The 27,669-nt window shown below is 41.8% G+C and overlaps 1 protein-coding gene across 1 annotated transcript; it reads right to left on the bottom strand.

Moving 5' to 3' along the window:
• Window positions 1-920: 920 nt before the first annotated feature.
• ASIP (agouti signaling protein) lies at window positions 921-25,040 on the bottom strand. The gene is made up of 4 exons (XM_085079177.1): window positions 24,882-25,040; window positions 7,884-8,086; window positions 5,646-5,707; window positions 921-4,646 (listed from the first exon to the last, which is right to left on the bottom strand). Exons 2-4 carry the CDS (start codon window positions 8,062-8,064, stop codon window positions 4,470-4,472), a joined length of 420 nt encoding a protein of 139 aa, XP_084935303.1. The 5' UTR covers window positions 8,065-8,086; window positions 24,882-25,040; the 3' UTR covers window positions 921-4,469.
• Window positions 25,041-27,669: the final 2,629 nt, after the last annotated feature.

Here is a 27,669-nt window from a genome sequence, read left to right as displayed (position 1 = left end):
GAGAGCATTGTCCAGGAGGGCAGCAAGTCAGAGCTTGGGAAAAGACACCAATAAATTGTTCCTGGGTCTGTTAGGGGAGTTCATTGTTAATTATTTTCTTTTCTAGGCCTGAATGTGCAACTCAGAGGCATGTCTCAGAGTTAAATAAGTCACTGGATGTGGACAAGTGCTGAATTGGTCTGTTTAGTGTGTTTACAGAGTCACTTCTGGCCACAGAATGGTCTAATTAATCTTAAAATTATCTGTTGAAATATGTTATGATTTAATGTTGTTTTTCTGCATTGGCCTTGAGTGCCATTTAACATCTACACCCAGCCAGGCAGTGAGCTGGAGGCTGCAGTGCCTCATGAGTGTCCCATGAAGCTCAGAGGCCTCTTTGCTGAAGCCCTGGGGTGGCTGTCATTTGTGCCCTGCCAAACAGAGCTCCCACGGAGTCCCAGCTGGGCACATCACATACAAGCTCTTCCTCAGCCCCTCAGTTTGGTTATACATATCTCCCTCTGCTTCTCCAATAATTCATTTCATCATGGGTTTAACGATGTCCTCTTCTCAAAGGGACCTCGGTTAGTCTTTCACCACCTTCAGCCAGAGCAGCAGCACAGATACTGCAGACTCTTCTAGAGAACTTGGAAAAAGTAATTTTACCTTTCATCAAATTTTTCCTTCTGTGAGGAATTCCTAAAGGCTGACAGGGGGAGTTAGTTGGCTTCTTTTTTTGGGATCTTCCAGACAGTATGAGTGATTAGCTTGGAAAACTATGACATGTTTAGAGCTAGTTTGGTACAAGCATTAAGGTGTTAATTCTACCACTTGTTTTATCCATCAGAATAAACTTGAATTTTAGGGGCTTTGGGTGTGACAATAAGCAATTAAGTCAGGAATATACAGTATCTGTTTAAATTCACACAAGACAGGTGATATTTGGAAAAGCTAACAGTGATTTATTTGTGTTTAATCCTACTAAGCTGCAATTGGGGTAATATTTCCTGTAGTCTCTAGGAGCACGATGACTTTTTCATGGAGTCCTCCCGGGGCTGTCTCTACACCTGAATTCCAATAAGTTTTCAGTGGAGACATTTTGGTATATCACAGACAGAAATTAAATACTCCATCTTTGTCACGTGCATGTTTTATCATCTGTGTGCTGATGACATTTCAGATGGGACCCCAGGGAGCTCCTACAGTGACAATCATCCCCTCAGTATAAATAACTGTTCAAACTAAATACATTGAAGGAAATACCTGATGCACATATTTCACTGATTTCTGTATCCTGTATCAATACCTCATGCAATGTGATCTTTACCCAGAAAAGTCAAGTCACTAAGGCTAATAACAATTTCAGAGTACTTGATTATGTAGATATATATATATTCTTTGGTGTGATAGATGAAGAGCAAAGAAAGCAAAGCCTCTTTCTAATTAATTCCAGTTACAAAGAAAGATTATTAATAAATCAAATTTAAAAATACACTACAGATAGATGCCATTTTAAAAAGTATGTGAATATATTGAAAGACAAATCCCCTTACTGCCTTTGACAGGTTTTTCCTTTTCTTTCGTTGCCCACATGCACCATCCTGTCCTTGGCTGCGTCAGCTTCCATGTCTGTCGGTCCTTGGGTGCATCTTGGCAGTCTGATCTCCTTGTCTGAGCACCCCAAGTTGTGCTACATCTCCATTAATGATGTGGATGATGGGGCAGAGTGAGCCCTTGGAGGTGTCTGGACACACAGGCCTGGGAGGAGTGGCTGCTGGGCCTGAGGGATGTGCTGCTGTCCAGAGGGTCCAAGCCAGGCTGGACAGTTCAGCAAGGAGCACAAAGTCTTGTCCTCAGGGAGGAACAACTCCAGAACTTTCAGGTGGACATGCAGCTGGGAGACAGGAAAGGCCCTGGGAGGACCTGGTGAGCACCAAGCTGACCATGAGGCAGGGGAAGGGAACTGTGCCCTGGGCTGTGTTGGGAGCACTGTCACAAGCAGGCCAGGGAGGAGATCCCTCCTTGCTGAGCACTGGGGAGTTTGTCCCTGCACTGCTGTGTCCAGCCTGGGGTCCCCAGTGTGAGAGAGACTCTCTCTGCTGGAGAGAGTCAAACATTAGGAAACATTTCTTCTCTGGTTTTAATGGTGAGGGTGGCCAAGCAGCAGGGCAGGTTGCCCGGGGAGGTGGGACTTTCCCTCCTTGGAGATGTTCAAAAGCTGCCTGGACACAGTCCTGGGCAAACAGGTCCAGATTGTCCTGCTTGGGAAGGGGGTTGGAAGAGATGACTTCCAGAGGTCCCTGCTGACTTCAACCATCCTGAGCAAAGCTGGAGTGGGAGCTGCTGTTCAGAGCAGTGCTCTGTTGGATTTCTGGCTCTCCTTCCTTCCCTTCCCTCTGCTCCCATTCCCTCCACTCTGGTAAAATATAATTTCTCTGACCAGCCGGTCTTCCTGGCATGAAAATGGTCTTGTTTCCACATAAGAAGTTGTGTGATTATTGGTATGTTTTTAGTATCAATCAAGAACAGTTACCTAGAGTTGTGAGCATTTTGAAACAGCTTGATAGAATATAAATCTTTACCTAGTAAAAGAAGGGACCACATTCTGAAATCCATTGTAATGTGTTGATCTTCCCATCTCTTTTTTTTCATAATAACTGAGTGGTTTACTGATTTCTGAGCCAAGATATCTGGTTAAAAGGCACACTAATGTATATTTACAAGAATTCAAGCTCATATCAGACTTGCCAATTGATGTCCTTTATAAAAAATAAGGAACACAATGACATTCTGTCATCATTAGGGCTCTTTCTTAGATTAATCTGACATCTATCCCCAGTATGAACAAAAATTTCTGTCAATATCTAACCTAAGTTTTGAGTTCTGGGGTTTAGATTGATTATTAGAAGCAAAAGAAATTTCATATGGCTTGAGCCCCTTTGGAGCATCATCTGTGTCATCTTTGACTGCCTGGAAGGTTTTTGTGGCCCTCAGCTGTGTCTAGAAATAAATCAGTAAACAACTGTCTTCTAAATTAGACCTGCACGGGGGATTAGAAAATTCCCAATTTGGTTTAGAAATTTGTGGTTAGAAAAAATCTGATTGTGAAAGCTAAAGAGCACTGGAAGAGACCCTGGTGCAGGCAGGTGGAGAGAACATGGGAGATTATGGGTTAGCCTTGGAGTGCTCCTGTGGTACCTGGGAATAGCAGTTGGAAAAAGGAAAAATGCTAAAAACAAGGAAGTACCACTGAAAGAGCAGGGGAGAGACGCTGTAGATCCAGAACAGAGGAGGTGAAAAGCAAGAGCTGGATTCTGGCAGATAAAAAGTCTTCAATGTCAGGGACATTTTCTGGGTCAGCTCCCTCCTTGCTCTTCTGGGAGTTTAACTGAGAAGATTTCTCCTCCTGTGCCATCTTAGATATTTAAGGCAAAGAGCTTCAAGAAAAAGGGAAAGAAGCCTTCTGTTGCCTTGAGCTTCACCCATATCTTTCTGAGCCTTTAAGGGTTGATACAGCATTTGATATATTTTTTTCCCCCTGGTTGCTGAAGCACATGGAGATTCCTGCCTGAATTCACCCTCGGGGTTGGTGCTGGGAGCTCCTGTAACAAGAAAGGGCAAAGAAAGGGATTGTTTGCTCGGAATGGTTTGCTTCAAATGTACACGTGGGATACGCACTCGTTTTTTGCTGATCTTTCCTTTCTTCCTGCTTTTGGGCTCTGTACATGCAGGGTCCTTGGCAGCAAGAGAAGGATGGTTGGGGAGTCAATTCCTATGGATATGGCTGGGGAAAAAAAATCTGATTTTTGTATTACAAAGCACATTTAGGGTTCAAGTGTAGGTGTGTGTTATATCCCTGGGAAGTACTGCCTGGTAGTAGAATGACTGAAACCCCTTATGGTGGATGGACTGATGCTCAGCTGAGAATGACTAAAAATGACATTATTGTCTTGGGTCCATCTTTTCAGGTAGAAAAACTGACATCAATTCTTGTCCTGATTTTTGTTGAATATGTGAAAATGGAGTTAACCCCAAACCCTGCATTTTCAGCCTGATACTTTGGCTGTGCTGGAGGCTGGTGATGTCCCTGTGGGCAAAGCCAAGCTCTAGTCCTTCACTGGCCTAACCAGTCCTGTTTTAGTGGCCATTTGGGTGCCACTGGGGCAGGTTTTGTGGTGTTGGTTAGGCAATTCTGCAGGCTGTCATTAATATGACCCTTCAAATAAAACCCCCAAACCCACAGGAATCCAGAATTCATCATAAAGCACAGCTCTTTTGCTAAAAATACCTAATCAGTGCCAATCTTCCTGGTTATCTGCTCCCTGAAATAACATCCAGCTTGTGATAACATTAACCCCATAACAAAGATTGTCCATTAAATTTTAAGAGGGGCAAATCCAAGCTTCAGAGCTCGCTATACATATGGGGCAATTTGAAATATCCACTTGAGAAGCTAATGAAAGACAGAAGACTTGTCTTTCTCACTTGGCTTAGCACTTGGGGTTTAACATCAGGCACTGGCAGATTGTCTGGAAGATCCTGCATTTGCACAGAGCACAGTAGTTACAGCAGGAATTCAAGTGTGGCTTGCAGGTTTTGAAGGTTGGCACACAGTTAGCAGCAGGTGGGGGCCTTGGCTTCGGAGATGTCTTGTGTTCAGCATTTTTCTGGAAGAGAAAAATGTGAGAATTCATAGAGAGGTGAAGAGAGGGTGGCTTGGGTGGTGAACAAAGGGAGGTTCTGGGGCAATGGGCAGGTGGCTGCTGGCAGTGGGGCCTGTGTTAGCAATGCAGAGATGTGGTGGGGCTGGGAAATGGGAAAGGGTGGCTTGAGACCAACCTTCTGAGCAAAATGACAAACTTCATTCTGACCATGACTGCATGGAGTGCTGGGAAAGGGTCTGTAGGGGAAGAGCGTGGCAGCAGTGAAGAAAGGGATGTAAAAAACTACAAAGATGGTGAAGTTATCAGTAAAACCAATTAAGGTGTTCTGTTTGGATCCCCAAACTCTTCAGATGAGTGAAAGCTCCTGTCAGTCTCTTGTCTGCTGAGCTGTGACACAAGGGGATTGCAGGTGACTGAGCAATGCCTCACCTCAAGTGGTTGGTCTGTAAAGCTTGGAGCTCAGTGATCCTCCATCCATAGCAATCCTTAACTGCACACACAGGTAAGTGAGTGGGAAAAGATCTCCCGGCTCCCCAAGGAGTGCAGCTTCTCTGCTGGGGACTTGGAAAGGTAGAAAATTTTGGGATGCTCAACATGTGCCTGGGACCTGGGAGGGATCTCTGGAGCCCAGTGGCTACAGGCACCCTGTGCACTTCTGAAACTTAGAGTTAAGGGATAATTTGGGTGGGAAGGGACATTAAAGACCATCCCATTCCAAGCCCCTGCCATGGCAGGGACACCTTCCACTATCCCAGGTTGCTCCAAGCCCTGTCCAGCCTGGCCTTGGACACTTCCAGGGATCCAGGGGCAGCCACAGCTTCTAATTTTCTTTCTACCGTTATTGTTTCACATGTATTTTTACAATATTTAGAGCTTTAAGCTGTATGTAAATTATTTAAATCAGGGAATGGCAGTAAAAACCTCGCAAATGAATGCACTGAGGGAAAATCTAGAAGTAACAAACTGTTATAATCCAACAAAGGTTTCTCAACAACCACCTACCTTGGAAGATTTCTTGTTCTCTGCCTCTTTCCTGCTGACTTTCTGGGATCTTCTAGTTAAATCTTCAATGAGAATAGCACAGAATAAAATGAAATCAGTTTTACAGCATGTTATTTCATTGAGATAATCCTATTTTTGTGTGAGAGGAGTCAGATAACCTGCATTGCCACCTAATTGCTGCATGTTTTGCAGTGATGTTCATCTCAATTCAGAGAGTCTGAACTCTGTTACTGCTGCTTGTCTGAAGCAGAAGAGCAACTGATGTTTGTATTTTAGAGGGGATTTTTTACACATTGTTTGGTAGGTGCAAACAGGGAATTATTTTAGAGAAATGAAATTAAGGGTCTCTATGAAAAACATAGGGGTGCTCATGAACATTAGTCACCTGAACAAAAATGGGAAAAAAGCTTTAGAACTCCATAATTCTTCCTGTTAGAAGGTGATGCTATATGTATAATTTTGGAAGGAATTAACAAATGTATGCTGCTTTCCACAAGCAAAAGCTCTGCTGGTTTGGCATAAACTCTGCCTCTGTGTGATGCCACCTTTCATTCTGCACTCCTTTGTTCCTTCCACCCACCACCTCATTTTACATAACCTTACTTGCAAAGGTGTTTTGTTCATGTGCTGTAACTTTGCTTTCTATGTATATTTGTCACTCTATCTATTTTTAGACATTTATAACTGTGTAAATTCCATTACTAGGGCTTGTCTTGGGCTCTAACACAGCAAGACTCTTAAAGTGTGAGACACTTCCCAGCTCATCAACCTGTTGTGATGCTTTTGATACCTTTATTCTCTGTGTGTGAGTTTTGTAATAAGCTTTGTAGTAACTATTCATTATTCATAGGTAAAAACCATCCATATCCCCACTGATGAATGGTGGCTCCTTTTCTGTTCCAGGAGACTCTATAAATGTATTTTAAAATATTTACTAATTGCTAGGATTTGCAGAGTTGCAGAATGAAGAATAAATATTTTGACCTGGTTTGTGGGGGGTTTCATTTATAATTTTATAATTTATAATCTTGCATCTTTATAAATTTGGTTTATGCATCTCTAAGAAGCAGTAGGGGAAATGTGTCACAGCACAGCCCATCTGCCATGTTTGAAGCATGGGCTCCCTTCTGTGAGAAGATGGAGAAATCAGCTGAAGGGATTGTATTTTATATTTCTCATTTTAATTGGAGTGAAAAAAAAAATTGGATTGTGAGAATGAAGGCATCAAGGATCACAAGGACCATGAAATTGTACAGCTTGGGAGGCTGCAGAACAGCACAAGCTTTGCTAAACTTGCACTTAAACAACACTGAGTTAACTGAGGATTCAGATATTCAGATTTCTTTGGAAATGCATCTCTGGAGCAACTGTTTCTCCTTAAAGAAATATCATCCTGAGCAACAGCATGGAGAAAACACAGGAAACAAGGTAAGAAGAACCAGAGTGCTTTAAACAAAAGCCCTAAAAGCCTGCAGAAAGGAGCTAAACAAGAGAAGCTTTTTTTTTTTTTTATTATTAGCATTATGACATTTGTGAATGTTCTGTATCTGATTATCTCCAAAAACCTGTGAGTTTCTTGAAAGAAGAAGTTGGTGTAAATTACATTGAAAGCATTAAGGCAGACTTGAGGAAAGAATTTTGTGAAGAAAAGAGTTAAGCATTGCCCTAAAGAAATTCTTCCCAAATAGGGCAGCTGGTCATCTATCAGGAACTGTAGGGACAGAGATCTCATGTCTTGGAGAGATAAATAAATGACCCCTGGCTCTCCCTGGCAGTGCTGTTTTCTTCCCCTGTTTAAATATCAGGTAATCTGAGGTTGTGTTAACACTTGTTAATACTGTTGATTTCTCTACCACAAGAGCAGATCCTTAAAAAACCCCACATTATGTTATTTTTTTCTAAATGCATGAGATTTTCAAAGGAAGATTATTGCCCATATTAGCAGAAGAACACTTCTCTTTACGATAAAAATCTTGTAGTGTGATAGGACCTTAAGTGAAACCTGTAAAACTAAGATAAGTTGTCTGATCATCATCATTATTATTATTAGTTTCTTCTAAACTAAGGTTTGCCACATTGTCATTCTTGGGTGCTGCAGCCACGACAATTCTGCATCCTTCTAAGGGAGTTATACAACATTGCAAATGTTGCAAAGTTATCCAAATAATCCATAATAATCAACAGCAGTGTTTCCTGCAAATCTTGTTAATTTGGCACCAAAAAGCAGATTTTGCTCACCTACTATGGAGATGGGTGGGAGATCTGAGAGGTCCATTTTGCTGCTCCTGGACAGGTTGCATTCTGTCTTCTCCTCAATGACCAGGTGGGAATCAGCAGCTCTGAACAGGCTGTAGCAGAGCAGGAGGCTGAGGAAGAGGTTCTTTCTTTCCATTGTGGGGAGGAAAAATTCCATTGTCATGAAAACCAAAATCTGTCAAAACCTGCAAGTAGAGGAGGCGCAGGGATATGAATCTCAGCAATGGTTTTCTGTCACGTCGTGCAGCTTTAGCAACAAATCTCTGACAATTCTTTTATTTCCAGCACCTTGCCTCTGGTACTGGAATACCTAAGACTGTAGTTCTAAGAGTGGTTCTATCTCAAATAGAACTCCCTAAGATGGTCTTTATTCCTGATTCTTTTCTCGAAAGGTTTATTTTCCCACAAGATGTGGAAGTCCTCCCTGTTGAGCTTTATAATGGCTATTGTATGGCCAAGAGCAGAAACTCAATCACACCATCAAATTTTTTCCCAGAAAATCTTGTCTACGAATTTGTGCTAGAAAACACAGAAGAATAATGACAATTTAACCCCCCTCCCCCAAATCATGCTTCCCAATAATTTTCTTCTCTTGCAAATAAATCATGAAGTAATATCTTGTTTTATTACACCTCCAAGTGGCTGCTCTAATCCCATGTAAATCACAGCTGTAACTCATGTGAGTCATAAAAGGCCCAGTGCTGTAAAGTGTTTATGTGCCTTGGGGTTATGCACTGAATAACTTCCAAGATGTGGTAAAATCTGGGATTTGAGGATACTTATGGAGGCACCTGAGCTTTGGAGCGTGGCCATTCCTCAGATGACAGTTCCTGCAAGGTACACAGTGTGTGTCACCAGCCTGGACTCCTTTTCTTGTACTTTGCTGTATTTCAAAGCTGATTTTCATTTCCATGTGCATCGGTTTGCTGCAGTGTCATGGGAACCTTCTTCCCCAGAGGCACTGCCAGCCTCCAGATTTATGGGTGGCTTTGTGTTGGTGAAAAGCTACTGGTAGCAGTAAAAAGAGGGAGTGAAACCAAATGTTTTAGGCCATTCATCTGATTGTAATGACTTCATTACTGGGGAGTTTAAAGATGAAGAGTTTCTGCATTGGGAGGCCTTCAATCTGGGCACTGCTGCTACACTGAGTCTGTTCTACACCTGCTTTTGTGGCCCCACTGACCCACTCTTCCCTGGCACATGGTCAATGTTGTGCTTCTGATTCCAAGAGCTTGGGATCACTTCTTGGATCGTCTGCTCTGCAGGTCATGCTTATGTAACAAATCAGCTCTGGGGACATCCAGGCTGCTTCCATGGTGGCTGTAGCTTTGCCAGAGCAGGGGATGTTCACCTCTGCTCTGGAGCTGGCCTGGGAGCTGGGGAGGTTCAGCCTGGAGAAGAGAAGGTTCCAGGGAGATCTATAAGCCCCTTCAGCTCTTATCAAAAAGAGCGAGAGCAACTTTTTACCCAGGCAGAGAGTGATAAGACAGGGCAGAATGGTTTTAAACTAAGAGAGATTTAGATTGGAGATTAGAAGTTCTTTACTCAGAGGGTGCTGAGGGAAGCTATGGCTGCCCCTGGATCCCTGAAGTATCCAAGGCCAAGTTAGACAGGGCTTGGAGCAACCTGGGACAGTGGGAGGTGTCCCTGCGGTGTTGGAACTGGATGGTCTGTAACGTCTCTCCCAGCCCAAACGATTCTGAGTGTCTGTGATTCACTCCTGGATCTGTTTGGACTGCATTGGGATTTGCAGGGATGCACTGCCAGATCCTTTGGGGTTTGTACATCTGCATGAGCTGCAAGTGAAAGACATGGATCTGACCCTGGAGTTTTACAAAGGGGGGATTAACCTCTGGGGAGGCAGTCCTGCTGTGCCTGTGTTTGAAATGTGTTTGAAAAACAGCTGGAGTTGTTCAAAGGTGTGACAGTTCAGACCCCAGCAGGGTCAGAGTCATGGCTGAGGGTAGGAGTCTCCTGTGAATGAGTTGATTCAAATTTCATAATATGAGATGTGAAGTGTCTTTGATTTGATCCCAAATCACTGACAAGGGGAGAAGGTACATCTTATTTAGAAGACTCTAAAAATTCCGATAACCAAAAGGAACAAGTCCTGCCATGAAAATGTATTGTAACAGTAAAATCATGGGCTTGAATTTTCAGTTCTTGCAGTGCAGTAAAGTATCAAGGTGACGTCTCTGTGTTAATTCTTTACGTACCCTGATCTTCCAAACTCATGTACAGAAGTTCAGCCTTTGCCTGTGGTAATTGCCCATTTATAATTGGAAATATGTGAAAATATTTGCTAGGTCAGGATCCTACCCTGATCTTTTTCATATCTTCAGAAGAGTTGCCCTTTTATTAGCTTTTCCTCATCTCCTTTAACAAAAAATGCCCAAACCTCGCTGAGATTTCTTGGTGCTTCCTAAAGCCTGCTCTAACACATACCTACATATGTAAAGAACCATTTAGGTCACAACCATTCAGGTCAAAATTAGAACTTCTTTTCATGTAACTGATTTGACTGACCAGAGTACCCCTGGTGATGTTTATATTCTTAAAATTCATTCAAGAACTAAATAATGACTTGTGTGCCCAAAAGCTTGTCTGTGTTTTCCAAATACACAGTTGGTTGAATATAATACATTGCCTAAAAATCTTAGCCTGCTTAACATTTAGGTTTGCTGGTTTTTCAGATCTAGGCTTATAGGGAAGAAAGAAATTTTTTACAGTGAGGGTGGTAAAACACTGGCACGGGTTGATCAGGAAAGTGGTGATGCCTCATTCCAGGAAACATTTCAGGTCAGGTGGGAGGGTCTTTGAGTAACCTGGTTTAGATGAAGATATCCCTGCTCATGGCAGGGAAATTGGACTACATGACCTTTAAAGGTCACTTCCAACCCAATCTATTCCATGATTCTGTGACATGGGGTTTGTCTGTGGCAGGTGGATGGACACATTTGGGCTCTAATGCTTTCCTTGCTCTGAGCTCGAGTGAAGAGAGCAAGCTATGAGGTGGAAGCTGTTCCGCTTTGCACTTAGTGGTGCTCATGTTGCAGATTTTGCTTTTTTAAGCAACTTTTTAGCCTCGTTGCAGGAGATGCTATATAAGATACCTGTGGTGTTCAGGTCAGCATGTGCTGCCCACGTGGAATGTTGGCTGGCATGAAGCTGCCTGATGGACACCACGTCAGCCTGCCCTCAATGTACTGTTTAAACAAGCTTCCACCCCAAAATGTTGTTTCCATTGTACTTCCTTGTCTTTATCTCAGCACCTCTGGCATCTCAGCCAGTGGATGGGATGGTGTCTGAACAAACAGTAAAATTTTACAGCTCCCATCTGTTCACTTCAAACAGCAACACCTGAATGATGGCTGGGGTGGAAATACAAACATCGCTTGGTTTGAACCCTTGTGCATGTGGAGGTTTTTAGCGACAAGCTCTTGGGTGTAGGGATTGTACAGCTTGGGGGTGACTGTTTGAATCTGGAAATTGCATGTATTGGGGAATATTTAGATATTTGATCTGAGAACTGTCTCCACTGGCTGGAAAGGCAATGCTCCCCAGACCAGCAGGGTCTGCAAGGGGTGAGGGGCTGAGTTCATGGAGGGGTGAAAGAGAAGGAAAGTGGAATCAGAAGTGAACTAAAAAGGTGTTCATGGCCCCAAGGCTGCCAGAGCTCCAGGAGTGTTTGGACAATGCATTCAGGGATGTACAGGGTGGGATTGTTGGAGTGTCTGTGCAGGGCCTGAAGCTGGACTTGATGGTCCATGTGGGCCTCTCCCACCCCAGGATATTCCATTATTAATCTTGGGTTTTCTCTTTTGCATCGTATTGCAAAACCCTTCCCTAAGTTTGTTTTCTTTTTCTGGCAGTAAAGAGAGGTTTGCTTTTCCATTTTGCCCATTATTTTCCTTCTGGGATTCATCAGAAGCTGATTAAAGCAATCAAACTATTTTCCTGGCCTCTAGCTATCTTCACATCTGTTTTTTTCTGACAATTTAGATTTAAAAGAGTTTATTTTCCTTTTGAGTCCCTAACTATTTAGAAATAAATAACGTTAATAGTGGAATCTTGAGAGAGTTCCCATTTGTTTTCTTAATGTCATCAAAATGTGCGAAGAGAGGTTTAACATATGATTTTCAAATTGTTGTTTATGGGGACTTAGTCTTGCCCAACAATAAAATTTAAACAGTGAACTTTAGCTGCAGTTTGGCAAATTATGTAACGAAATAGTTAACATGTTGCAGTGGCCTTGATTGTCAAGGGAATGACAGAATTCTATTTAAAAATAAAACAACAGCAGCCATTTGAATGTTTGTTGACTGTCATCAGAGATCACAATACCTTTTTCTCTGACATTGTCTCTCTGCTTTGGATTACTATATCCAATATGTAAACAAGGTATGGTAATACTTACCCCAGTTGTTGCCTTTCACAAGCATTTTTCCTGAATGTAAATTTGGAAAATGACAGATGGGGGGAAACAACTTTTTTTATTTTTCAGTCAATTTTTTTGGCAGTGTCATATTAAAAGTCTTGATGGAAATTTGGTTTGCCCAGAAACACCCTGGTATATTCAACACTCTTGAGGAGAACTCATTTCTTGTCACACCTGATTTCACTCTGTTCAGATATTTATCTTCATCCAACAACAGACTGAAGAGTGGGAGACTTTCATGAAAAAAGTCTGCCATGAACACTGGAAGGAACAAACTGAAATTTTCTTAGATGGATTTTCCGACAAATTTGGACCAACTCACAAATACATCAGCATTATTATAAAGAGCAGGAAACAGCTGCTTGGAAAAATGAGATGCTAAAGTAGCTGAACAAAGACCCATAAAATACAGAAAACTATTTTACAGCACTCAGTAAACCTTCACCTACACTGGGCTGCAGGGCTTCTGCTATGAAAAGGATCATGGAATCATTAAGGTGGGGAAAGAACTCCAAGATCATCAAGTGCAGCCTTTGACCAAACACCACCATGCCCATTAAACCATAGGAGAGGACAGAAAAACAGGGAATGCAAGGAAAAAAGCAAGAATTAGCGGCTACCTTGAAAGGTGTTGAGATTTTTAGAGGCGAGAGACTGAAAAAGATGGGAAATCAAATGTGGAGGTTAATGGGATGACTGGGGATCTCCTGAGGGAATTCCATGGTCTCTTAAAACTGTCCTCTCCAGTCTCCAAAGCAATCCCACCTTAGCCATCAGGTTTCAGCCAAGGAATAGCAGTAAAAAGGAAAATGGTGTGTGCAAGGGCATTTGGAGGGAATGAATCCCCCAGAGAAAAACAGGAATCACCAGTGCTCCAGGCAGAGCTCTGCTGGCCCAGCTGCAGGGGTTCCTCTGCCATAGAAGTTTCCTAACAACAGCATAAGATTGAACACACAGAATGTACAGCAAAGAGAGTGCTTTTTCAGGGCTGTCAAGATCTGAAAATGGATGAGCAAAACCAAAGAAATAGCTGCTACTCCTCCTCAAACCACAAAATAAATTGAAATTAATGCAAGCAAAGCGTCCCCAGAGAACAAACCTGGTGTCTCTGGGTTCTGACCCGAATCTTACAGAATTTCAGTTATTTCACTCAGTGCTGGGGGACTGGGCTGATAATCTCAGTGCCCCTTTTTGGCATGGGCCTGCTATACACTTCTGAGAGAGCAGTGACAGGGCCAGACCTTGCAGAGAGTTTTTGGGGTTTGGGTGGACACCTGAACTCCTCCTCCTTCCCTGTTCTCCCATGACCCCCTGGATAGCTCTTTGCCATCCCCACCCAGCACATCTGCCTTTGTTTTCCATGGAATTAAAACATGAGGGAAGTTGAGCAAGAGCTTGGCACTGGCAGCTTTATGAAAATGTGACTCTGCAGATTAGAAATGCACTCCAAATATGCTCAATTCCAGCTGGGTTAGGGTGAGATCTGCCCTTCCTGTGTTAAGGTGGCTCCTTGGAAGCATGAGAGGGAAAATAACAGCATACTTCTGTTCCTCTGTTTTGTTCTGCTCTCAGTTCTTAGACCATTTCAGGATTGAATTGTCATGCTCTTCAAATCCAATCGCAAAAGGCAAATTCTTGAGCACATCCAAAAGAACAAAAAGGAAAGGAATTTTTAATTTTCCAGGTAAACGGATACCCCTGGATCTCTGGAAGTGTCCAAGGCCAGGTTGGATGGGGCTTGGAGCAGCCTGGGATAGTGGGAGGTGTCCCTGCCTATGGGACAGCTGGCAACAGAGGGGTGTGGAACTGGATGATTTCTAGGGTCCCTTCCAACACAAACCATTCTGTGATTCTATGTTATGATTCTACATTAAGGACTATTTCTTTCTCAGCATTTGGATCTATTAATATTTTACTCAAGTTCCACTTGACAGCCGTGCCACAGTTCATGTCACTGGACACAAAGAGGTAGTTTTATACAGCCTGCCCTCAGACTGAGGTGAAGGGTTTCTCTGGGATTGCTCATGATGTTCAGTTTCTAAATGTTTACTAAACTTTTCACCTTCAGTGACTTTGCCAGGAGAGGGGAAGGGTATTCCCAATAAGGAAGGTCTCTCTGTGCACATCCATTCCTTCCACTTGACCCTTACTGCAGATTCAATATAAATGGCTTTTCTCTTTGGCAGATATCCCATATATCCCCATCTGCTACTGATCATAGTAGGAAATCCTCCATATATTCCCAGTTTTCCTCTTTTCTACAGCACAGTGAGATGCAGGATAATAAATACCACTACATTGCCTGGAGAGAAGTGCTGTGGCCACTGCCAGCCCCAGTGCTTGCATGGGCATATCACTACAGGGTTTGTGTTTCATCAGTTCAAATCACCGGAGTTATAATTACCTCCGCATTCCAGTTCTGCCAAACTCAGCTGTTCTGGAAGTTGTGAGTAGTACAATGCTAATCCCACTGAATTTGGACATTGAATTAGGAATTCAGATTAACCTTTACAGATAACTACAGTAATCATTGCACAAATGCACACAAACCACAAGAGCTGTTGTGCTTGTTCTGAATATGATTCCTTATTTATGAGTCAACGATTATTGATTCCTCCCCCCAATATCTATTTTTTTGTTATTCAAGAACCAGGGTAAATGTCACTATTGGATTGTCCCCTTTGTGTACTTATTTCTGGGCATCTTTCATTCCAAATTCTCTTTTCTATTTGCTCATAAAAAATTGCCCATGGTTGTAGAAATCATGTTCCAAGAGCATTCCAGTCTCACACTTTATTCATTTGTTCATGTCCTACCTTTGCATTTTGGCTTGTTTTAAAAATAATGGAAAGCCCTCAGTTGTGGTTCTTGGGTGTAAATATAAACTCAGTTTGGTTAAAACTGATCTGTGTGCTCTCTATGTAGACAGCTGTAGCTGAAAACCAACATTTTTCAAACTTTCAAACAAATTGTGGTGCAAGTTTTTTTTTTTTTTTAATAGTAGTAATTGAGGCTATTTTTACAGTTTTCCTCTAATACCTCTAATTAAAGCTACCGGCTAAGTTTCTCCTCCAGCCTCCATATTTTTCCTTTGGCTTTAATGATCCTTGAGGCAGAGCTGCAAGTGAAGCTCGATGGTGTCATCCCTTCCACTCAGGGATTACATCCATGTGCCCAGATGCTGCCAGATGTTCCTGCTGCCTGTGCAAGACCTCACTCAGAGCATGGAGGGATGGCAGGACACCAACTTCCTCTGGGCTGTGGCCAGGTGGCTGCAAGAACTCATCTTTCCCTTTTTAGAAAAATGAGTTTAAATCCTTATTCATCTATATTTAATGGTATAATCTTCACTTGGTTTTAAACAGGAAAAAAAAAAAGACATGAATTTTGAGAATTGGGATTTCTGTGGGATACTCATGTGTTACATCCAGTTATCTGCTTCTTTTCACCTTTAAATTGAGAAAAAAGCCTGTAACATACCACTGGCCAAAGTCAAACTGGCAAGTGGCATTGGAGGGCTTCCCTCAGCTCATTCTCATTCTTTTGGTTCTTTCTTCCAGACTCCATCTGGTCTTTAGTGTATTTTTTTGTCATACCCAGGTACAGGGACCTGGCCCAAGGGGCACTGTCTCTTCTCCAGTTCCTCTTCACTAACTCCACAATCATTTCACTGCAATGAATTGTATTTTTTGTACAGAGATGATTATACCAGAGAGACTTCTGCAATGCTTGATGCAATCTGTAGTTTCTGTGCAACTTTAACTGTAACATATTTTTAATTTACTGAACTCAATCTACCCTTCTTGCTCCTTTTCTTTTTATTTTCTGTTCCCACTTTCTGTTTTCTTTCATTTTCAGCCATCCACTCTGCCCTGTTACTTTTGACAGAATTTCCTTTAGGCAATTTTCTCTTGCCTGCCACGCATTTAGTTCTTTTTCCTTTGCACACTTTTATTGCTTCCCTACCTTGTCCTCAGCATCTCCGGCTGGATAATCCTGAGGAATGAAGCAGTGAAAAAGGATTAGATGCAACAGAGCTGAGGCCAGGTTCAAACACATAAGCTTGAGAGCAAAAAAAAAATTAATTTCTGAAGGTAATGACTCCTGGATTTCAAATTATAGAAATGATAAAGACAACTGGCTGTATTGATCACATCATGCCCAAGAGTGAGAATATGATGCAGCTGTGTATAAAAAACAAATTGAATTCTAGGGTGTATCTAGAGAAGTATTTATAACTGAAATATGGATGCTTTTAATATTCTATGCACATACTGGCCTTCATTTAGATAATAATGTCCAATTTTGGTCACCCATATGGGGCAAAAATGTGTGTAAGTCAGAATGGATGCCAGCAAAGAATAATAATTGCTTGAGATAAAAGGTGATCCACTAACATCTCCAACAATCCTGTGCTTTACACCCAATTTCTTTCTACTCCACCTGACATAATGTGGAAAGTGGTGCTGGCTTTACATCCCTCACACATTGGCTGCAAATGTGAGGACATTTTATTTACACTTGTCGTAAACCTGAATACTGCCAGGCAAAAGGATTTAGTTCTGTGCTAGAATCAATGCTTTAGAGATCAAATATTCTTGCATTTTTTAAGGCTGCCTGGATACTTACACACTGTTATTACATCTAAGGCACAGCTTGAAAATCATCTTACCAACATACACCATTCCCTCACATCCTTGATCACATCCAACTGTTTTTCTGTATTTTCACTGTAGTGGAAGCTTTTTCAAGCTTTCCTCTTTATTTTGAAAAACAAGGCAGTTATTGGGGTATCTAAGAAATGTTCTGCCTCTGGGCTAAACTCATTTCATAGAATTCCAGAATGGTTTGGGTTGGAAGGGGCTTTAAAGCCCATCCAGACCAACTCCTGCCATGGGCAGGGACACCTTCCACTATCCCAGGTTGCTCCAAGCCCTGTCCAACCTGGCCTTGGACACTGCCAGGGATCCAGGGGCAGCCACAGCTTCTCTGGGCACCCTGTGCCAGGGCCTGCCCATCTTCACAGCCTGGAGGACTGCAAGGATTGGATTCTGCAGGAGCACAGCCCCCAAACACTGGGGGAATGGAGTGACCAAAACTTGATGGGAGGCAGTCCTCAAACTCAAGAGGATGCAGTGCTCAAACTCTTAGAAGAAAATCTTGTCCATCACAGCCTCTACAACTCAGGATAAATGACTCTTCTTCTCCTCTCTCCTTACTGCCCATTTGGAGCCATCCCTGCTCAGATTCTTTGTTCAGGATGGACAGGACAACAAGCAGAGGTTTGAATTACAGGAGAAAAGGTGACATAAGGGAAACCTTTGCCATATGCAGGGCAGGGATGCACTGCAATACTTGCCTGGAGATCATTATTCAGCCTCTAAAGTCAGGGAGATTTAGGAATAAATTAGATGTCTGTCAGTCCATCTGCTCTGACACTTCTCATATTCCAAAATAACACAAGATTCAAAAAGAGCCCCCAAACCAGACAAAACAACACCCTCCCAGGAACTATCCAGTGTTATGGGTTAGATCTTTGTCTCACTTTCCATATAGATGTCAGATGCCACAACTGAGGATGGAGTGAATCTTAAAACTAAAATAGATTAATAACAGAAATACTTATACAGAACTAATGTCAAAAGAGGTAACTCTGATGGGAACAGTGTCCTACCCAGGTGGAAAGGCACAGGGAGTCAATGATTGTAAAGCCAGTTTGCAGTGATGGGGATGGATGATGTGGCTCTTGTAAAACGTTTCACCGATGGGATCTGTGCCAGAGCTATTGTGCCCATTACTCTGTGTTCACAATGGATTTAGAAATGAGTATTGAACTTGTAATTTAGAGGAACCTTGAGAAATTAGCCTGAAATCCCCAGAACAGGACTGGATGAACAATGTGCTCCTAAATACCTGGGAGGGAACAAAGCTGTAATGAAGCTACAGCTTGCAAAAGCAAACAAGACCACTGGGATCACATGGTCTGATTTCTTCCACGACAGGCTGCAGACCCTGCCTGGATTTCAGTACTGCAGGCTTGATTGAACGGGGCGATAACATGTCTGGCAATTCATTACTCTAAATTTGTCTTATGTCAATTTCTAGGAACTGAGTCCTCCGAAACCTTCTTTTTCACTGTGGAAAATGCATTTATTTTCTTTTTTTCCTCCTGAGAGGTGCTTGGGTGAGCAAGTACCTTCCTAATATTCTCCCAGCTCAGGTGAACAGATTGAGTCTATGGAATTACTAAATATAAGTTATTTGTCTCACAGTTCTTTGATTATCCACATGGCTCTCCTGTTCAGTTTTGTGATTTTTCATTAGAAACAGAGGTAGTGCTTTTTTAGTGACCTTGACTGTGCCAAATAATCTCCTTACTCCACTCTAGTAGTTTTTAATCCAGCTCTCTATTTTTTACTCCAAAATTTTGCTGGGATGAGTCAAGCCAATGCCCACACAAAGGCTTTATTATCCACAGAGTCATTAAGTTAGTGGTAATTACCTGCCTATTCGCTGTTTTACTGAAAAGAAGCTTCCCACCTAGATTCACCAGTTTAACAATTAGCACCTAATTTAAGGTGGCTATTTAGCCTTCCTTGGAATTTAATCTGCCTATAAAAGCATAATTTTGTTTTCTGTTTTTAAGTAATTCTACTATTCTATTTAATTTTTAATACCATTGACCACTTAAAATCAATTTTAAATGACATGTTTTCCTGGTCCTAAGGATGTTTGGAGCTGAGGGACAGGACTCTCGGTCGTTTGAAAATGTATTCCTGCCTCCACACCAAGATTTAGGGTACTTTATAAAGCATTCTTTAAGGCTTCTGTTCTGTTCCTCATTTTCTGCATGTTTAAGTCTTTCTAGGTCCTTTGGGGGAAATCTAAGTTATAATGATTTCCAGCTCTATTGAACTGTCTCTAGAAGTGTGAGCATGTAGAGGCAGGAAACCAGGAAAGTGCCTTTGAAGACTCTATGAAAGAGGAAGCTGTCAACCTATTCCTGCTCCATTTTCACTTCCTAGAGAAACACCTATTTTAAGTATTTATCCCTTTGCTACCTTGTAAGAGCTTGCACATTGCTTTGACTGAGACATTACTTTTTGACGTCCTTGTCCTCTCTTCCAATGCATGACTAAACACAGGCTTTCCAGACATGGGTATGTGAGATTTCCTATTGGTGTTCCCTGTGGAGCCTGAGGAATACCAATTCCCTCTGTTGTCTTTGGGTTTGTTCTATTTGTACATTCAGGAACAAATTGATTTTTATGTTACAATCAAGACATCTAGCTGAATTTTTTTAATAGGGTATTTGATCTGTGACTGGTGGAGACTGACAGTGGGTTAGTCTCTGAAATCCTTTGGGCAACAATAATCCTTCTGGTCATGGTGGTAATGTGATAACTAAGAACAACTGTCAGTTTATATCTGGTGGTGAAAAACAAAATGAATTTGCTGAATGGCTTTTCCGGCAGATAAATTATAAATAACTTGCTTGACAGTCAGAGGACAGAGCCTTTCTCCAGTGAAGGGGGGGGAGCCAGGAGAGGTGCCAAGGTCCATGTGATCTGCATTTGCAGAGGGTGGGAAGCGGAGTGAGGAACAGGAGCTGTGATATGGGCAGAGGTTCCCACTGTGCAGAACATGCCCGGGAGATGGGGTGCAGCTGTGCTGCTCCTGGTGATCAATCCAGGATGGTGTATCCCAGACTTGTTGGGGCCCTGAGTGCCTCTTCCCTGCTCCAGGTGATGGGGCTGGCTCTGCCACAGCACAGCTGCACCCTGCCATCAGGGAGAGAGCTGGCAGGTGCCCCCCAGGGGCTCCCTGCTTTCCCTGGATGCCATGGAGAAGGCAGGAATTCCTGCTTAGTTTATGGCAGACAGACCCACTGAAAGGAAATTCAAAGGGCTATGCCTAAGGGGTTACATTTAAAACAGCATGATAAAAGTTCTTTGATTTCTGTTCCATGTGTAATGGCATTTCTAAATACCTCATTCTTCTGCCAGCCTCTGTCCTTGACACCCTCAGTGAGAGGCCCTGACTCACTCTAATCTTGGTTTTGAAGCAGATTTTCTGCTCCAAGGTACCAATTGCACATTGGTGGCACATTGGCCTGCCCCAGCTGAGAGTGCGGAGTGGCAGGGAGAAATTTCTGGCTGCTGGTGGGCAGAAAAGGAGGTTTCTGGACATTCCGTCTACATCCTGGCAATGCTGTATTACCCTGACTGTGGCATGGACAAGTAAGAACAGTTGGAGCCATTAGATTTGCATGGAGTAGCTGCAAACTTTATCTGTGTCCTTCTAGAAATGAGGAAATAGAAAATAGGATCATTTGTGTTGCTCTTGTCTGTCTGTGGAAAATCCTGGGATCAGGGACTCAGATGTTGTGTCCCATATGGAAGGAAGACATCAGAGCAGTCTTGGATATCTGTGCAAGATCACCGAGGGATCTGGATTATCTCTACAAAGTGCTGTGAGGCACAGCTTTTCCAGGGAAGGAGGGAAATCCATGTGTAGCCCATAAATGGGAAGTAAGGATGACAAATGTCTGGACCCCACCAGAACAAACGGGGCGCAGCGCCGCCGGGTGCTGAGCCGCCGCGGCTCTCTCAAAAATTTTTTTGTCCATGTTAATGGACTAACTGCCCATAGGAAGACAACAAACATTCTAGGAACGAACTAACGATGGATAAACATCTACGGAAAAAAATGAATGTTGTGCACTTGGAATGAGAAATGCTGTCCTGGGAAGCAGGAATGCAAAAGGGTTTGGGATTGTAGTGGAAATGAGCTCACAGTGCAACACTGCTGTCAAAAGTGCTAAAGGAGCTCTCAAATGGGGAAGTTGGAGAAACTTTAATAGGAGGGGGAATATTTGTTTAAAATTGGTGTGGCTGTGTCTGGAAGGCACTCCAAGGACACCACTAATTTATTGGAAAGTGTTGGGGTAAACCAAAGACAGATCAAAGGAATGGAAAAGTATGTCTGAAAAGAGCCCTCAAAACTCAATTGCTGAATTCCAAAGGGAAAATGCAAAGGGTCTCAGTCCCTGAGTATGCTTGGAAGGGTTGGACCGAGGATGGGGTGAAAAAAGTTTTCAAGCAAAATGACTAATGACTAAAAGCTCTAATGAGATGAAGCTGCCAGAAGTAGAAGCCAAGTCCAAAACATCTCCAGGATTTGGACTGTTCTGGTTCAATAACAATGACACTTCAAACGTCTGTTTTTGGCTTTTCTACTACAGAAATTTGATTTTTAAACATTTTCCCCCAAGAAATACAGCTTCTAAGCAAAATTGTTGGAAATTACATCATTGCCTGTGTTATGTGCTAACTAATGGCTAGAACTTCAGTTTTATTTATGGTCTTACCAGTCTCTGGAGCTGTGCCAGGAGTGTGGATGTTCACTTCATGCCTGAAATTTTGGGGAAACATACAATTGTGGAGAAAAGATGTTGCTTTTACAGTTATGGCACTACAGTGTTCTTACCAACTTGACCTACCTCTCTATTTGCTTATTTACAAGTGAGGTTTTTTGTTTGTTTGTTTTGGGGTTTTGTTGTTGTTGTGGGTTTTTTTGTGTGGTTTTTTTGTTTGGTTTGGGTTTTTTGTTTGTTTGTTTGTTTCAGTTTTTATTTTCTGGGAGTTTTGGTGAGGTTTTTTTGGGGTTTTTTTGAAACTTTAAAAATTTTCTTTATTTTGAATTCTGACACCTCTGAAAGCACTTTAGGTCACAGAAAATAAAAGTTATCTCCAGAGTGTCAGGTATTGAGTCAGACCCATTTCAAAACCTTAGTAATGAAAGAACAAGCTTTGAAATTCAACATGCAAATAATAAAAAGCTCAGGGTGAATCCTTAAATAATATAAAAGCAAATAGTTTTTATATATATATATATAAAATATGTAGCAACATATGTTACATCTGATGATTCCCTGTGGGTCACTGGATGGTTCCCCACTGGGAATTGGCCTTTTTCTTAATTTTTCTTTTAAGCAAATACATTTCCACCCACAAAAAACAAGGATGTCTCTGTCAGCTGCTGCCTTCCCAGAGTGTTCCCCACAAAAGAACACCCTTGCTGCCATCAGCAGCTGGATGTGGGACCTGCAGCTGCTCCGAGCAGAGCTCCCCCTTCCAGGGCTTTCCACTGGTACAGGAAATACCTCAGTTATGGGCACTTCTGAAAATTCATGGCAAAATTAATTTAAAATTGTGCTCTGCAGGGAGCGTAGGAAGAGCCTAATGTGCACACCCAGACATTTTTAACTGGAATGCTTCTATTGGCAGGACAAAACCCATACTTTGTATTTTGCCGAACAGTTAAAATTATGATGTTGAATGAGTTTGAAGTACTTAATTCAGTACTATTTTTAATGTAATGTGTTCCTCGTTATCTCAGGTTGCTTTTTTTTTTAAATGATGCAAGTGTTTCAGAACACAGAGAGAAGCAAATGGAAAAGGTGTAGTGAGTGTTCCCTGCAGAGAGTGCTGCCTTCTGCTTCCTAATCACTCCAATTCAATATGCTTGTTGCAAAATAAATAAAAATTTAACCACCCAAGTTAGGAAGTTTGAAGAGAAATTGTGTAATTTGAAAGAAAAAAATAAGAAGAGAGTATTCAAGTCAGGTTGGGGTTTTTTCCATTAAATTTGTTTTTTTAAAAGTATGTTAGTAATATTTAAAAATTAAGAAAGTTAATATTTATTCTATGCAAATGTCCTCCATGAACATGTACACTTAATTAGCAAGGTGTTAATTATTTAGTCAAGGGTTTTAGTGGGTGTTTGGTCTGCAAAATACTGGGGGCTAATTAATGCATCTGTCTTTACTTCTGTGTGTAATAGATTGAAGAGAATGCTCCAGAAAAAAATCTATATTTAAGCAGGCAAAATTCTTCAGTTTTCAGTGAATTGGATTTTGTTTTATGTACAAGAAAAAGGGACCTAGGGAAAATATGAGTTATTATATGTGTATTTTTGCTTTTGGAATAGAATGCTGTGAAAGCTTTCTGAACCTGCTTCAGTGGGGAAGAAATAATTATTCTGTGAAGTGGGAGATGCACCGGGAAGTGAAACTGGTATTTGTAAAGCAAACACGGGATATTCTTGGGGGGAAAAACTCCCAAAACAGAACAAATAACAGAAGAAAAACCAAACCCAACTAACAACAACAAAAAAGCTTCAATCCACCACCAAAACCAAATGACAAAAATTGCCCCTCAAGCCCTAATAAGTATCAAAAGACCTTTTTGAAAGAGATGGATTAAACTGTCTAAAATGAGAGACTTGAGACTATCCAAACAAAACGCCCGGAATTCTGAAGGGGCAGGCAGGGGGACAATCCAGTTACACCTCTGCAGGACCTTCCCTGGCTTGATCAGAGTGTTTCTCATATTAAGAAGATGCCCAAAAACTCTGAAATTTCCAGGCACAGCACCAAGGGCACTTTAGAACGCACTGAACTCTTCTTTGCCTTCGTGTTGTCGCTGAAAGGCAGCAGAAAGAAACAGCTGTAAAGTATGGATGGAGAAATAAAGCAGAGAAAAGTAGACAAAGATCTGGAAAACAGAAAGAAATAAATCCATTTCAGAAAATAACAACCGTAGTGAAACGACCAATGAAATTGTTCATTTTCCAGTGACTGCAGGGACTATAAAACTGATAGAATTGCTGTAGAAATTGATGTTGAAAGAAAAATTCTCATGTTGCAAGCAGCAATCAAAAACGATCTCTGCATTTTGTGTCGTGTTAATCATGTAAAGCAACCATTGCTTGCACAGAACTAAATTATATTAAGAATACTAACGGAAGACTGGACAATGGGATATGTGTAGTGTAGGATTAGTTTTTGTGAGGTGCTACAGAGAAAACTGACAGGGCAAGTTAGAAAAATAACTACAGTCTGATCTTCAAAGAGAAACAGTATCACTCCTAAAACAGATAAAATTTAATACCTTATCTTTCTGGAGCTATGAAAGCTGCAGGAAAATAAAGATTTATTTCAACATTATATCATAATTTTATTTTCTGCACTTAGGGGAATAAAACAACGTAGTTAATAGATTGGAACAGTCTGAAAATACAGCTTAGGAAATGTACATTGTTAATGTTAAAATTGTGTAATAAAAGAGTGGAGAGAGATACTATAATATCTAAAATAATTTCAGGAAAAAAATCCTTAGAAGTAAACTAAACGAAAAAGCAAAATTTGCAACAAAAAAAAAAAAAATCAAAGAGGCAGAAGTACCAAACAGAATCAAAACAACCAAAATCGCAGGCAGTGCCTGGAAAAGAAGGGTTTGGAGTCAAACAGAAAAGTGGAGCAAATAAATGCAGAGGAGCAAAATCGTAAAACAACAAAGGTAAGAGAGTTTTAAAATTTTACTATTTGCCAGACCCTAAGGGGAGGTCTGCAGGACTAATCTGAGGTAAAGGAAAGCAAATCTCTCCGGTGCTGTGCAGCAGAAAAACGGGATCAGATCCGTGCGGGGAGCAGAGTGCAAGGGAAATGCCCTGGGCAGAGGTAGAGGGTTTGGTCCTACCGAAGCAGAAAGGTGCTGTCCTGTTCATCAGGCCCAAGGCTCAGCCAGGCGCTGCTCTCCCCTGTCCCGCTGATCCGCAAAGCCTCGGGAGCTCTGCGCTCCCGCTGGCCCACGGCGCTCCCTGCCTTATCCCGAGCGCAGGGCAGGAGCATTGACCGAATCCTTGCGATGGTCAGTCTCTTCTGCTTTCATTTCTGCTTTTTCAAGGTCTCCCCCCTTTGTTTTTTCCTCCTTCTCTCTTTGCTGTCTCATGGGAAAAATACGTGATGGAAAGCTGACCCTCAGCCCCTCCTTTTCCCTCCTGTTTAAAACCCACCAGGACAGACAGACCTGGTCCTGCCGTCTTCGGGCAGAGGCGGTTCCAGCTGAGATCTTCCTGTCACTCAGGTAGCAAAAGGAGAGATAACAGGGGAAGGAAAAGACCTGCTGATAAAAACCCATCTGTTGTGCTCTGCAGTGCTTGTTTTGGGCTCCTTACTCCAAGATTCCCTGTCTGGCAGGCTCGCTCCCTGGGAAGCTCGCTGGGCATCTGCACGAGCAGCTCCTCAGCCATTCCCGGAGCAGGAGAACTGGGAGTTTTTCATTGATTAACTCCACTCCAATGAGATAGTTTTGTGGAATCACTAAAAATCAAATTTCCACAGAGGAAAGGCTGCTTTTCTTAACGTTGGTAATGGCATGCACAAAGACCAGATGAGTTTACCGGAATGTGGCAGCGATTATTCAAAGCATAACAAATGTCCCTTTGTAATTTCAAGGGTTACATTATATAGCTACATGGTATACTAATACTTTTTGCTGGCCATTTTGCAGCCATGTGCATGTCATGTGTGCCATGAGGGTTGGGTTTTTGGGGTTTTTTATGCCTTCTTGGGTAAGGTCTGTGCGAGAGGATAGATAGAAACAAGGAATGGTTGAGCTCTTTAGCTGCTGACAACACTGCTCGTGTTTGCAGCCTGAGGCACCAAAAGCTTCCCATTGGAAGGAATGATGAAGCAGCAATGGGTTTTTTCAGAACCTGAATGATTACATTTGATTTAAGAGCCTCAAGAGTAACAAGAGTAACAAAAGCTGATGTAGAGGTTGAAGCTCAGATATGAAATAAAACTGCAGCCCCCTTGCATTTCTCTCTCTTATTAATAAGTCTGTATTTTTTAGTGCTGAGGATCTCACCAGGACTATTCTGGGGTTGAAAAATGCCTCTTTGGGAGGTCTTTTTATTCCTTTTCTTTTTTCTCTCACTCAGCCTCCCAAATTGTGGCAGTTTAGGTGAGAAAGATGATAGTAAGGTAACACAAGCTGGCTTTGGAGGACTTGAAAAATTTGCAAAAAAACATGGGGCCATGTGAGTTGCTGCCTTGGAGCAGGAACCACTCCTTATAACCCCCAGAATGGAAAATTTTGTAAATATCTAAAAGGTTTTTTTTTTTTCTTTTTCTTGTTTTTTTACTACTTCTAATTGAAGGCATTAGCAACTTGTGATGTTGCAGTGTTTTAGAGCACAGAGCATCTGGAGATTTCTGTTCTGTACCTGCTAAAGGAGATATACAGTGCCTGTGTTTTTAAAAAAAACCATCCAGAGTGTTATCTTGGATTCTGGGACAGTCAGGGATTACCTGCTAAGGGAGTTCCTGCATGATGGAAGGATGTTCCCAGCCACCAGAAATGTGGGGGACAAAATGGGACTTCTATGAGTGCTTGAGAAGCAAGGTTTGAGGGAGCAGGTGGAGAGGAAGATGATGAGGAAAAACACCTGAGTGGTGCTCAGAGCAGCTTCTTAGAGGAGCTATGGGAAGACACCTGGGACACCAGGGGGGATGCAGGCTTGCATGAACATGTGGAATTTCTGAAGCTCTTGAGAGATGTCTCTCCCTCGTTCTCAGTTTCACTTTTGTTGGGTGATGGGTGTGAAATGAGGCACAATGGTAGAACTGTCTGAATTTCAGAGGGTGGGAATGTTACTTGCTAAAATTGGCAGTTATCACATGAAAAATAGCAACCAAATCCTTCATCTGAAAGCATTTCAATTACAAAACTTCACGTGCTGATATCTTTAGGGGAATTTAAAGCATTAGCAGCCTTTCTTTTGAGAATGCAGTTTCCAAGTTTTCAAGTTGAAAATGTTATGATTTTTTTTATCCCACTTAAAACAAAAGCTTAGTCTAAATTTCCCATTACAAACCACCTATTTTTGAGGCACTGCTTGTATCTAAATTAGGGCCAAATGCTGGTTTTAGCTTCCTTTCTGCTCTTATATTTACATCTCATTATATTGCAGATATTTAAGGGATGCACCTAATTTTCTCATTTAAAAGAGAAAGAAATCCCAGGGATTTCTGCTTTGTAAAGAAGTGCTTTGTAAAGAAAATCTCTTTACTGCTTCATAAAGAAAATCTGCTGTCACAGTGGTGGGTAGTTGGTGGTGTCAGACATGATGCAGAAAGCCTGGTTTGCATTCACTTTACCAGTCTCATAAAAATTTGGTGTGTGAGCACACTTGGGCCACTTTTCTCAGCTTTATCTCAGTCAGTGTTTAATTTTCTCCCTATTTGGCTGGTTTTATTTTCTATTCTTTTGTGTTTACAATAAAATCAATGTATTTTGCCCTTTTTTTATTCCCCCATTTCATAGCTGACACATCTTGGCTTTTCTTCCTCTTCTTCTGTACATAAACATGTTCCTCTATGATATTTCTTTCCCCCCATTTTTCAAGCCAACGGTTTCCTCTCTGAAATATTTTTAGACTCCCCTTTATCCACCTGTATTTATCTGTCTTTCCTTTATTCAC

The sequence above is a fragment of the Lichenostomus cassidix genome, chromosome 20 (genome assembly GCF_008360975.1).
Source record: "Lichenostomus cassidix isolate B80296 chromosome 20, HeHo_3.0, whole genome shotgun sequence".
In the NCBI taxonomy this organism is placed as follows: Eukaryota; Metazoa; Chordata; class Aves; order Passeriformes; family Meliphagidae; genus Lichenostomus; species Lichenostomus cassidix.
Note: the sequence above shows the minus strand (reverse complement) of the source record. Positions and strands in the feature narration are given on the sequence as shown.